The sequence below is a fragment of the Mustela nigripes genome, chromosome 1 (assembly GCF_022355385.1).
Source record: "Mustela nigripes isolate SB6536 chromosome 1, MUSNIG.SB6536, whole genome shotgun sequence".
Lineage (NCBI taxonomy): Eukaryota > Metazoa > Chordata > Mammalia > Carnivora > Mustelidae > Mustela > Mustela nigripes.
Window position 1 is genome coordinate 73,831,500 of NC_081557.1, and position 14,727 is coordinate 73,846,226.

The 14,727-nt window shown below is 33.6% G+C and overlaps 1 protein-coding gene across 1 annotated transcript in view; it reads left to right on the top strand.

Annotated features, from left to right (window-relative positions):
- CNTN5 (contactin 5) overlaps window positions 1-14,727 on the top strand; it is a 784,689-nt gene that overhangs the window by 661,105 nt on the left and 108,857 nt on the right. Inside the window, exon 14 of the mRNA XM_059391830.1 lies at window positions 4,737-4,857. Coding sequence (XP_059247813.1) covers window positions 4,737-4,857 — 121 coding nt within the window. The remainder of the gene's footprint in view (window positions 1-4,736; window positions 4,858-14,727) is intronic.

Genomic DNA, 14,727 nt, shown 5'->3' on the forward strand with positions numbered 1-14,727 from the left:
TATATATATAATGTATATAATCGCCTCTCTATAATCTCATACATATATATATATATATGTATTCAGAAGACCTGAATATATTTTATATATATATATAATGTATATAATCGCCTCTCTATAATCTCATACATATATATATGATCTCCTCTCTTACTCTTACATATATATAATGTATATAATGTATATTACATATATATAATGTGTATATATATATAATCTCCTCTCTTACTCTTACATATATATAATGTATATAATCTCCTCTCTATAATCTCATATATATATAAAGCCAGAAAATATATATATAAAACCAGATAGATAGATAGATATCTATATATATAAAACCAGAAAATTTACTATATCTATGGAAAATATTGATAGACATTTGTTGAAGGAGTGAATACCAATTAAAGATTTGTCTCATTTAAGAGTGTAATTATAGTTCCCTTTAACAGATAACATATATCAAAAACTTATTATGTGCCAAATATTGCTATGGGCTTAACTTGCATTATCACATTGCTGCTGTGAGAGAAGTTCTACATGATACAGGAATTCCCCAACTTAAAAATTTAATAAGTGGCAAATAATACATTATATGCTAATAAAAAAATTATAAACGGGAGAGCAGGAATTCACACAATTCTGTGTCTTCCTAAAATCTGTATATATTCTTTAGGTACCCTTTCCCATTGTCTTTTTCCACAATCTTTTTCTCATTTCCCATCCTAACTTCTTTGAAAGCAAAAAAGAGGGGAGAGAAGAGTTATGTCAGGCACAGAGAAGGAAGAAAGCAAGTCATTCGTGCATTTTTGTCAGCTCACCCAGTGATCATTGGTTACTTTAGCACCAAGCTCAGTTCTGAGACTGTCTATAGTAGACCTTGGGGGTGACTTCCAAGAATGTCAGGTGCTATTTTAGAGACATGAGCAAAATGCTTTTGAAGCATAACTAAACAATGGTAGAACTAATGAAGCCTAGTCCAGAAAATCCAGGAAGGCTTTACCAAGGAGAAAACATTTGAGCTGTCCAAAAGTATTTTCTCAGGGAAAGAAAGAATAAAGAGCATCTGCAATAGAACAACAGGCAGAATTATGGGAAGTAGTCCCATTGATGAGAAAATTTCAGAGTAAGTTTATAGAAGCACAGGATTCTGTCATAGGAGGCAGTATCATGTTCTGAGGAGCCTTCTATATTGGAGTGAGGAGATTAGACTTTATCTGCAAGGTAATAGGAGCCAGCAAACACTTTGAACAGTAAAGTTATATGTTCTTCCATTTCTTAGGAAATCTAGCAGTCTTATGTTGGATGAACAGGACATTTAGTCAAAGTGAAAGCCAATAAAGAGTTGGACTTGAGTAGAAAGATGACAGTTCCTGTTTTATTTCAAAACCATAAATAAAAATTAACGATAATCTAGCAACTGCTCTAGTGAGACTTTGTGACCAAGAGATGTAAATGACTTAGCCATGTTACTGCTCTCATAGGTGGTGAACATATAGCTTCTTTCTTTGTTCTTTTTTTATTGAAGTACAGTTAATATACAATGTTACACTAGTTTCCAGTATACAATATAGTGACTTGAGTAGTCTTTGCATTGTGCTATGCCCATCACAAATCTAACAGCCTATTTCATAAAGAGTCTTCATTTTATTCAACCATTCAACAAATATTTATTGAGCTCCCTCTATGTGGCATGCACCATGCTAGGTGCACAATGCTTGGAGCATTATGTTAAGTACTGGTTATGGGGAAGTTCATTTGCAGCAACATGTAACTCTATTTATTCATAAAGCCAGAAAAGCAGCAAAGAAAAGACGGGATATAAAGTAAGTGTCAAACAAACAAAAAAAGAGAAACTAACTCCTAAGACAGAAAAAGTGAAAATGAGGTTTAAGCTTAAGAAAGCAAGCATCTGTTGTTAAGTAACCATTTCATTAAAAGTGCACTAAATTGTGGAGGTTTTCTCTCAAGAACTGCATACTGTGGACCAAGATTAAGTATAATGGGTTCCCACATGAGTTCTTCTCATTACTTCTCTTGAAAGATCAGTGAATCTACTGAACGGGTGATTTAGGTTTAGTGTTCACAATCCGTTCATTTTACTTTTAATCTCCCCTGTTTAGAATTGTAAAAATGTAACATAGGTATAATCCAAAAGAGAAGGGATGAGGCCAAAATGAGACTATTTCAACTCCTCAGATAGTCTTGACATTGACAGAAATGCAATGAGCTGCAGATTTTTTATTCCTGATAGATGGTGATGTAGTTTCAGGCAGTTAATAAAGTATTGCACACTAGTAATTGCAGGAACAGAGTAAAGGACAGCATAGGAAAGATAATCTATACCTCACCCTCCTGAATTCCTTGAATCTTTTTGTTATTTTCAGTGAAGACTCATCTTAATCCAATTACGTTTTTCTTTTACTATAATTCAGCAGAGAGGACAGAGGTTTGAGGACTTTTATCCAGGACAAAAAGAAATCAATAATTTGGGAAGAAAAAGTTCTGGAAAATAAGACAATCAATTATTTAATCCTAAGAATGTGATTTTTATCATTTATCATTTATCACATTTATCACATTTTTTATCACATTTTTCAAAAATGTGAGCCTGAAAAATGACTTATAATCATATTTTCCACTGTTTAACTACCCCAGCCAGTCTTTTATATGAGAAAAATAGACAAGACAATAAAAAAACAACAAAACAAAAATCAGCAAGCACAGTCTTTCATAAGCATTATTTCTGGAAATAATAAAGTCCCTTCTGATTTTTTGGACCTCCCCTTGAATTTTCCATTAGACATGGGCCCCATTCTGAGTTCAGAGTGTGCCTATTGATTCCTGATTAATTTGAATACCCTATTAGGACAGTTTCTTTGAAATCCAAGGGGAAAAAGAAATTTTCACACCTAAGATGGACCCATACCACATAAAGTGGTAAATATATCAAAGCTAACTTGTAAGTATTAGGTTATGTTAATTTGAAAGTGAATTATAGCTTATAATTTGCTTTTGTTTTCCATATTAAATAAGAGTTTTAAAGTATAAATTTCCTCTTCAGATTTGAAAGAAATAAACACTTAGTCCAGTATTGATGAGAAAATTAATTTAAGAGTACCAACTTATCCTAAGGAAATTAGTGGCATAGGACATTCTCTGGATAAATATTACATTCTTTGAAATAATTGCTATGACATTTTAATGCATTCTCAACATGAAACCTTCCCTTGTAAATGACTAAACCAGAGTACGTCTTAACAATTATTTCATGAGAGAAAACTTCAATACTCTTAGAGTTACTATCATAAGACTAATGTAAAGAAGGAAAAAAAAAACAGAAGTGAAATACCAGAAAGAAGTGGTTTAAAACAGTACAGGGTTAAGCATTTCATTTAAATAAATACACACAATTTGAGAGGCCAAAACTTCAATGATTTCACAAAATTTTCCAATAAACTCTAAGGAAAGAGAAAAGAGTCCAAAGAATTTCCAGAAACTCCTCTAACTTTTATGATTTTTGTATGACCCATTGGTCTATATCAAAATAAATGCAAGCAACTAAACTCAAATAATTATTGGAATACTGCCCTCTAAGTAGACAAATGCACCTTTTTTTTTAAGGTAATTCACCTATTCCATAAAAAAGAAAAGATCTCTAATTTGAAGTGCTTCTCTTTGGCTTGCATTAAACATCCTTTCATATGCTCAACAACTGTTAAAGAGAAGTGTTGAGTTTTTTGAAAATGTTATTTCAAACTGTATGCATCTGTGTTCATTCCAGCCAATTGTTTTTGATTGCAACATGAAAACTGAAGAGTATATTAGAGTTTTGCTATATCATTATCTGAAAAAATACCTTATGAGTTGTGGATTCCAAATATTTGGATGTTCACACTCACACATAAAAATCTGTCTTTTCGGATAGAGTAAATGAAAGCCAAGATTAAGTAATGAAAGCCTGCACCCAACATTCTAATGTTTACGATCATCACTAATCCCATGAACTGATATATCTAGAAGACATTTTCCCTGGTACTTATTGATCTCTTTAACTGCAGTTGTTCTTCAACTACGTTCTAATCATCTTGCTCCCAACAAAAACCAAGTGTTTTGAACATCCTTTGTGTTTTATAACTACATTGATTAACAGAAATTCAGGCTGACCTTACTCCCTGATGGTGGTGGTTATGGGAGGAATAAATCTTTGTTAAGTAAAGGCACATGGCTTTGGGACCAGCAATCTTTCACCTGTGCACTCTCATCCTGTTGTCTACAGTGTACTTACAAAAGCAATCATTTAATAAAGTGGCACAAGATAATCTTTTAAGTGCTATTTTCTCATAATTTCCACAATTTGCTATTCCTTTCAAAACTATTGTCTTGCCACTGTATAGGCCTGTCTCAGAATGTCAAAGCAATAATTTTGGCTCACTGATTATTTTTCCTTTCCTTTTAAATATAGGATGTTTATGGATATTTAAATATTTCTTAAATATGGTAGCTGCTAAATCATTATATAAAATATTAAATGTTCAAATTCTTTATTAGCAATTGTTGAAAACATAACTTCCATGTCTTTCTTAAAATAGGGCATGTTTGATTTCTGTATTGTTGTCATATAAATTGTAAGGACAAAAATAGGCCCTATGACTGAATGTACAAAATTCCCCTTAAACCACCTTGAACTAGGCAGATTTGCAACATTTTAAACTGGCACTTCATCCCTCTTTCAGCAAGCATCCTCTGCAGATTTAATGATCAGGAACATCCTTCTGATGCATGCTGGGAGATATGGCTGCAGGGTACAGACCACAGCAGACAGTGTGTCAGATGAGGCAGAACTTCTGGTTAGGGGTGAGTATGCTAATAGTGCAGTCTGAAGACATGATCACCATAAATTATCATACAAAGGAATTTAAATGCATGGACTTTGAGCACATCAGGACTGTGCATTTTACTTTCAATTTTACAATATATGTCATTTTTGCTTAACCTTTTGTCTTTGAAAAATTACATGGAAAACTGCTTCTTAGTAACAGACAAAACCTACAGATCCAACTGCAGGGTCTAAAACACCTTTAGTAGTAAGTGGTCACTTAGTGTTTCACCAACTTAATGCCAAACAAATTTTAAACAGTTGAGTCACAGATACTTGGACTACAGAGATAAAATTTGTTTGTGTGTTGATGTGTTTTTCAAATGCAAAGCTAATGGAACCCCTAGGCATTTTTTTTTCCCTCCACTAACTTCTAAATTCTGCTTCCCCAAACAGGAAAACAGCACGCCTAATACGATGGCGTTTGCAACTGTTCAGTGACAGAGACTTTTTAAGTATGAAAATATCAAACAGAGTCTGTGCATAAATGACAGTTAAGTGGTTTCCACTATGAACTGGGCTGCCAAATTCTGCAACCTTATAAAGTTACATCTTATTTGAATTAAGTAAATGACTGTAGCACAAATTTCTTTTAGCACATTATTCCCCAGTATGGGAAATGTAGCTCCTAGCATGCAAATTCTTTCTCTCTTTCCTTCCTCCCTCTCTTCCTTCCTCCCTCCCTCCATCCCTCACTTTTTTCTTTCCTTCTCTCCTCCCTTCCATTCTTCCTTCCTTCCTTCCCTCCTCTCTCTCCCTTCCTTCCTTTCTCTTCTTTTCTTCTTTCTTGTTTTTTTTTTTTAGCTTGAGATACAATATACCTACAGAAAATTCCACAAAATATTTGTGTACAGGTGTATAACTCAGTGAAAAATCAAATGTGAAAACACCATGAAACTAAATTCAAGACAACAGCTAGAACATTACCAGAATCTCTCCTACTGTCCCTCCTTTTTTTGATTTTAAACAATTACATTTGAGTGATGTGAGTATTGTATGCTAAGATTCCTTGCATGATCTCTGCAAATAAAATTCACAATCCATAGCAAAAACTTGTATTTTAGATTTGTCTTTTATCTACGTGAAGTGTTTTCCAATCATAGTTTTTAAGAATTCATTAATATAAAAAAATCTTGAGTAGGAAACATAAGGCATATAGTAAGTTTTATCATCTCTTTGTTTTAGTGGTATGTATTATCAAAGGTTTATTGATTTTTGCTAGTGCATCCATTATTGATCCAAGTAAAATATTGTTTTGATACTAGTGTGTATCTGAGTGAGTGGCATTTTGTTCAGTTTTTGATGTGTGTGTGTTCCATTCCAAAGGTTATTTGAACTTTTCTCTGAATTTATATCAAGAATGTGTATCTCTATTACCCTTTTACAAAACAACAACCTTTTAAAGTGCTCATCCTCATGGTATCCCATTTAGATGAAAATTTTTCCTTTATGCCTTTTGAAGTTATAAGGTTCATGGAATTGCAAACCCCATATTGCAGTCAAATTTATTGAAAATTGCTTTCTTCTGTTGTTGTGGTCTATTTTAGATTATGTGTATTTATTGTGTAGCACTTGACTAGTAATTTAGAATGATGCTCCTAAAATTGGAGCTTTCTAAATGGATAACACAATTTAGAGGCTGATAACAAGAAACTAGGTATTTTTATAGGGTTATAAGGAGCAAATTTAAACCAACATTCTGCTTTGTAAGTAAAATTAAACTCAACAGAGTTTAGAACATAATTCAGGTTCAGCTTTTTGTGTTCTGCTCTTTTAGCCTTTGGCTTTATGCCTAGGAGAAGACAAAAATGCATAAATGTTAAAATTACACTCAAAAGAAATTTCAAGCAAGTTTCTATTGTCTGAATATTCATGTAACATTCAACTCAAGCTTTCGTTCAAAATGAGTTCGATCAAGTCACCTATATTTTATTACATAGTTGCTTTACTTCTCTAAAATTAGTAAAAATAACTTGCCTCTTCTCCCTGGTTGGTCTTAGACAGATTTAAAAACTTAACTAGGGGTTTTGGTTCTTCCTTTTTTATTTTTACTATTTATGTTAACAGCTCCTGGTAATTTAAGGAACTTGGATGCTTGACTTTTGCAGTTTCTCATGTTGAGTTGTGAAATAAAACTCAAAATAGTTTTACCCTGCTGTTCTTTCTCCCATTCCCATTCATTGATTTAAAAAGCTGGGAAATTCTAATAGTACAAGCCACAGGACCAAAGTCAAGCATTTAAATGGAGTTTTTCTAATGATGGCTACAGTTAGAGCACCAGAATCCTTAAAGTGCATTTATTCAAGTATATGTCACATAAAAATGGGAAGAGCAAAGACAATTCCTCATACATCTTCCTATAGAATACCATCAATGGATTGTCTCAGCAGTTCACTTCGCTCAGTGTTGGGTATGAGGAACATTCTTGGGTGGCCAGGGATAAGTTTCTATAACCCTGTAATTCTATTTTAGTGGGGATTTAGATTAAATCTGTGTTCCTCAAGATTGATAGAAGCTACTTTTTTATCATCCCCTTTCCCATTAAATATAGTCTTTGAAATACTTTTGTACCTCTTATCAAGTCCTGAAATTTTCTCCAAGCCTCTTAGGAACATCAGATTGGAGCTCAGGTGTGTAGCCTTAAGACCTTGTCAATGCCTGCTTAAAATCTGAGTGTTCCTAACTAGTAATGTCTCCCGCTTCTCTACCCATTCACTATTTTAAAGCTATATTTCCCCAAAATGCTTGTTTCCACTGCTTCTTCATTTTGCTTGTGAATGTCAGTTCTATTATTCACCTTTTTTCCACTATTTTTGTCATCTTCCAAAAATTGAATTTTCCTTTAATTATCTGAAGCATAAAATCATTTGCTCTTGTATATTTAATATTTAGTGAACCAGCATTATCACAGCACCACAAATAATTTGGAGAGCCACAACAGAAGTAACAAATATGTTAAAATAACTGATTTTGCTGAAATACAAAGAGAAGTTCAAGCCACACCTGGACATCTGTGCACAATTTAAGTCACTTATTCAAGTGTGCTATAGCAACAAAACAGAAAGTAGGGCTAGATTATGTTATGGGAACCTCTTTACAGATAGATAGAACTGTATTATGTTTCTAGGGCAAAGGAGATTGATCATTAAGAGTAACACGGGAGGATACAAGATCTGTAAAGAACCGATACTCCCAAGCAATATGAGAGTTTGTCAAACACAATATTAAAACTCCAGAGAACGGAGTGTTAGTTTTTTGTTATTTTATTTTATAAAAATGAATATTAGAAATATGTTTCCCCAAGCTAATATAAGAGCAGGAAACTATCATGGTTTAAAGAATAAAATGTGTTTAGCAGTAACTGGGATCAGAGCAAGAGTTTTATTTACTCCACACAGGGACAGAAGAGTTTAAAAATTCACTTCTTCATTAAATTTTATATCCATATTACTCTGTTTATTAATATAAAACAGTAGTTCAAGAACTCTTGGGATAGCCAAAGAATAATCAATAATCTTTTGGCTCCTCCTAAATGCATACCTTATATGCTCTTCTTTCTCAAAACTTGGACAATTTTCATTTCCTGCATTACAACTTACAGAATGAATCTGATGTTTATTAAATCAAATTTAGAAGAAAGACTCCACCTTAGGATGTAATTTATTGAGAGATTTATTTTTAATCATTCACCCTTTCTTATTCAACTTGGTGTTCAACTTCTCTTTCAGTTTTATTTGCTTTAAACTTTCCATCAATTCAATTCTATTTTTTTTCTTTTGAAGAAAGCTTTTTTCCTCAAATATTTTACTTATAATCTCTCCCAACCCACCTAGTCACTTTTCACTGCAAATATAAAACTATTAAAAGTTTGACTATTTTATTGCTTAAATAAGTCAACAGTTATACATTGATAATTTGTTATTCATTCACTCATTCATTCATGCAGTAACTTCTCTGTATCAAGCTCTGAGCTAGGCATGTAGATGGAAAGATGAAGAGCCCTCTGTGTGGTCCTATGGCCACTAGTGTGAGAGGCATCTTTGGGAATAGCATGAGAAACACTAAAAAAGTAAAGCTCGCTGGGTAACTTTCAGTCTTTTAGGGGAAATAATCAATACTAGAAGACAACAAAGGCATAGCTACATAATTTGTGAGAACCAGTGCCAACTAAAATTTCAGAGCCCCTTGGTCAAAACTTCATAAGAATTTCAAGACAGTGAGAACAGAACCTTAATCGAAGTATGGAGAAGTTAGTGACCCTGAGTGACAGTGCAGGTAGCAGAGCCATGAAGCCAGCCTGCTATACCTATTAAATTGTGTATTACTTTACAAGAAGAAAAAGGACTTTATCAAAGGATACTAAGATTTTTTTTTTCAATTACAACAAAGTTATCTAAATCTGCTTTCTCATCTGAGATATTAGAACCTCTTCAGTGGTTTTATCAGCTTTTTATTTGAAATGTCTTTTAATTATTGTACTCCATTTTGGAAGATTTTGTTTACTGTGTTAAAGTAATCATTAATTCATATTCCTATTTTAATTTCCACCAAAAGCTCTTGTCATCATGTGGTATCTAGTGTTGCTGGCTAGATTTAAATCTAGTCAACAGCAGAGACTTTACATTTTAGCTACTTGTGAAGTGTTACTTGTTTTATTTTGCTTTCAAATTAACCTAAAGATATCAATTACTGCCTGATGGAAACCAGTTTGGAACTTTTGACTAAATACTGTCTAAACTATAACTTTCAGTGATTCTCTCTAGCAAGAGAGGAAAGTTTGAGGATCTTCGGCTTTTTGTCCTTGGAAGGATGCAAGTACAATAACTTTCCCAATAAAAAGGGAAATTCAAGCTTAGGTGAAAATCTTGAACATATTTCTATTTTGAGAATCTGATTTGAGAATTAAACATTACTAATGTGTTAATGTCTTTATGTCTCTCATGGAACTACCCTTATGAACCATGTAGATTCCAAACTGAAATAAATGCTTATCTTAGCACTGGCCTACTTTAGCATCTGGCCACTTCTGAAAGTTTCAAGCTTTAAAATATGCAAGTATTTAACAGAAGTATCTTTTGGGAGATAGAGTTTGCATAGTTTCTCTTCTCACCATTACACGATTACCTTGTACTTGGAGATTACACAAACCTTCATATGGTAGAGTAATGTGTTAGACTAAAAAGAATATTAAAAAAAAAAAAAATTTTCTAGTGGAAGGAAAACGAGCCAGTAGTCACAAAAGCAAAGCTGAGTTTGCCAACATTTGGGGATCACAGGACAATGAAAAAGATTTTCAGTGTAATTTTTATCTTAATTAATAGTGATAGTAAACGAATTTATAAATAATTTTAGAGCAGATGAAGTTTATTTAGTTAATATGTTTGCTTTTGTACATTAAAATAGCTTTAAAATGAATATATAAAATATCTTCCTTCTTAAAGAAAATCTGATCTTATTCATGCAGTGTCTTATTGAAATATCCTACGTCCCTGTGGAAATTTTTAGATCACTACCATCACTAGTATTAGATACGATTATCTAAATAACTTATACCAATGACTTATTTTTCTAGATTAGAATTTTTTGGTATTAAGTAGTTTGATATTAACTTTCGTTGTTGTTGTTGTTAATCATATGTTTGGATTCTGTGTACCACATTTAGTCTGGTTCATTGAAGAAATAGTTGACTGATTGACTTGATTGATGGAAATGATTAAAGCAAAACTAACACATAAGTTGTTATTGTATACAGACAACCAACTGATGGAGACTAAGTTGTGTATTTTATTCCCTCAACAAATACTGAGAACTGCCAGAAGCCAACTTTTCCTTTAGGCACTAATAATTTCTGTCAATTGACTTAGGCTTTTGCAGGTTTCTTGGTAGGAACACTTTGCTGTTTTGAAGCAAGTACTCTTCATTTTGAGGCTGTGTGTAACTCTTCATTTTGTGACTTACATTTTGAGAAAAATTCTGATCAGCTGGATTTTATTTATAAATATTTTTGAGTGACAAACTGTAAGGTAATCACACTTCACTATATATATTGACCCACAGACTAAGCTATTTTTCTTACAAATCCATCTTAATATAAAAATGACATTTACTATCACTTCACATTTACATAAGCTTATTGAGATAAATTCTCTTTTTTTAAGCTTTGGTTTATTCATTTGACAGAGAGAGAGAGAAGACAAGTATGCAGAGAGGCAGGCAGAGAGAGGGGGAAGCAGGCTCCCAGCTGAGCAGAGAGCTCGATGTGGGGCTTGATCCCAGGACCCTGAGACCGTGACCTGAGCCCAAGACAGAGGCTTAACCCACTGAGCCACCCAGGCACCCCTGAGATAAGTTCTTGATGTGTGGCTTTTGATTTAAGTGATGATTTTATTCATTATTTAGTGAGTGCCTACTATATGCCAGGAGAGTTCTAGTATGCAAGAGGAAGAAGTGTGAGATAGGATTGCGTATAAATGCCTACTAATGCCATGGTAGAGAGATTAACTTTTATGGACATCTATCAAAGGATAAAAGCAGGAAGGGGACATGAATAGATATACACTTTGAGAAGATCATTTTGAAAACTACAGAGAATGTTTCAGAGAGTGAGACCAGTGGTTGTTAGTAGACCAAGTAGGAAGCTATAGCAGCAATCTTCACAAGAAATAAGAAAGGTCTGAAAAAAGGCAATGATAATGGAGATTAAAAAGAGTGTACATATTCAAAAAATAAGAAGGAGAGAGAATCCATAGAACTTGGTAGCTCATTGCCTATGAAAAATGAGAGGCAAGAGTCAAGAATGAATCCCAGTTTTGATGTTTAATGGGGTGATCAATGGCAGAGAGACCATTCATTCCGGTTAGACCAAGACAGTTCCAAGTTAGAGTAATTATTAGTGAAACCCTTTCAATCTTAAAATTTTCCTGCTTTAGATAAATTACATGAACACCCTTAAGAATGATCATGCTTTTCATGTAGTCTGGAAGGTAAGGAGAAAATTGGATTGGTAGTAAAGCAACAGCATTTAAGATAAGGCTCTCTCCAAAGAGAAATACTCTGTTCGCAAGCAGATTTGTGGGTATGGAGCTAGGAGAGAAACACTGAAGTTGAGATGTAGATTTGAGCACAGTCAGATGGAAATGAAAGTACAGAGATAGCATATAAAGAATGAAAAGGGAAAAACACTCAAGATAGAATCTCATGAAAAACTAAAGTTGAAAAGAAGAGGAATATACAAAGATTGGGAAGTGACTGCTGGAGACAGCAACCTACAAGGAAGAAAGCCAAGGAAATCAAGTTATAAGGACAAAGAAAAAAGAGAATTTCAGGAAAGACAAAGTAGGCAACAGTGTCAAGTACAAGTAAAATAAGAACCAATATCTCCATTAGGTTGAGCAATTTGAAAGTAGCTGATGACTTTGGCAAGGGCAAATTCAATGGCCTGATAGGGTATAATATCCAAATTACAGTAGATGGAAAGAGGCAAGCAATGATGTATAAAAGGAAAGCATGGACTTTGAAGTCAGACGTTCCATTTCACCTCCCCTAAGCTCTAAATGGTCTGTAACTTGGACAGGTTGCTTACCTTTAACCTTGCTCACTTTTCATTCATTCATCATACATTTCATTCATACATCATACATTTCATTCATATATCATACATTTATAGAGCACATAATAAGTGGCAGGCAGTATACTAAGAACAAGCTAGCCATGAATAACTTGTGTCCCTGACATGGAAGAACATGTCTTTTTACAATATAATATAAGGAGTGCTGTTAGATGTATGAGCAGCACATTCTACTGATTATAAGCCCCATTAATAATAATAATAAACAATTATCATTTATTGTTTCTCCTATATGCCAGACACTGTCCCTATATGAATTATTTCACTTTATTCATTTAGCATATCGTATAAAAACAATGAGAAGAATACTGTTTTTAGTTTCAGTTTGTAAATAAGGAAACTAAGGCTTGGGGAGATTTAGGACTTGTTGACATCACCCTAATAAGTGGAATAGTGAGTACAGTCCAAACAGACTAATTTCAAAATAAACATTTTAAATTACTATTCTGCCTTCCATCAATATCATCAATTGTCAGATTGTTTCATTTTATTCATTACTGTATTCCCTGGACCTACGTAGTTCTGGACACATAGTTCCTGACATATATTTGTGGAAAGAAGGTGGAAAGAAAGAGAAGGAAAGGGTAGAGCAGGGAGGGAGAAAAGAAGGAAAGAGGAAGGAAGAAAGGGGGAAAAAAAAGAGAAAGAAGAAGAAAGGAATAAAGACTGAAGGGAAAGAAAAAAGTCCTATAAGAAGGGATGGAGTGACAAGTTCTGTGTAGGAGTCAGAGAATTTTTATACATGAGCTAGATTAAAGTCATTTGTTAGGGTAAAAAAGAGAGGTTAATCTACAGCATTTTGCAAATAAGCTCTTTTTCACTCTCATCTGCCTCAAACGGCAGGCCTCATGCTTTCTAATCCTCTAAAGTTTTTTAACTTTGACCACATGACTGGGAGCCTCAACATTACCAATCACCACTTTCTTGCATATTTTGCTCTAAATCACAACTAAGCTTACTGACAAGCCTGAACTTCCTCTGACCCTCATGTCTTGCCAATCATATAAGATGTCAAATTCTAATAATTCTTTTCTCAGGACATCTTGTAGGACTTCTTATCCAAACACGTTAAGTTTTGGTAGAAAAGAATCACTTCTGGACAAAATGTCACCAGGAATACTAAGCAATATTAAAGAAACAGACCTCTTTCTGCATGATCTCTTCTTATTCTCTCATTTTAAACTTTCTTATGATTGCCACAATTATGAGGGAAGAACAAAACTCCCAGCTTCTTTAAAACGCACCTGACCTTCATTTCAATCATTGCTGCTGGTCTTTCAAACCTCTGATATTTGTTGTTTCTTACCTACTCATGGGTAAATCATGCCAAAAGTCATGAAAACAAAACAGTACAAAACACACTAACCAGTATTACTTGGGCAAAATGTTGGAAGTACATTCTACCTGTGTTCACTTGTTTGAACTGTTTGGAAAAATCACCTACTTACTTTTTATAGTTTTTATAGATGTAGGACAAAATCAAGCAGCAATCCTTTCTAACACATGACCTTTTAAATCTCCTGAATGCATTTGTTTTCCATGACTGTTACCTAGGTTGTTTTAGCATTATTTTTTTTTCAGTTTTAGGTAGTAACTTATTTTCATGTAAAGCCTAGAATACACATTTTCACAGGCCATGTATATATATATTACATTGCCTTTCTTTCATAACCCATATGTGGTCACCAAGAACCCAAGTTCCAAGCAAAAGATTTGTGAAATGTCAGCCCAATACTAGTCACACCTCCAAAACAATGGAAAATTGGTAAGTTTACTTTAGTCCCTACCTTAAAATCTTGTTTTATTTCAATATATGTTCCAAAATACTCAATTCTTAATTATTCTCTTGATTTTGTCTAACATCATACAACATGTAACCTGGTCTCTGAACCTAGTCTTCATTGAACAACACAAAATCCATGAATATTGAACAGAGAGAAGACCAGCACTGATTGAAGAAAACTTTTGCTGACTTTTATTGAAGATTAGACTTTGTCCTCCTAAACACCTGGTAAAGGTAATACCTTTGTTTCACTAAGTACCCCTTAATTTGGAATTACAAAGGCAATTAGCTCTCTAATGGGTTAGAGCAACTGAGGTGAGAGACTAGGAGAGAAACTGAAGAGCAGATGATGTCTGTTAAAGCCAAGAGAAAAATAACAAAAAACAACTGAATCATTCTTGGTAAAAAATCTTTCTTATAAATGTCTCTCCTCCTTTT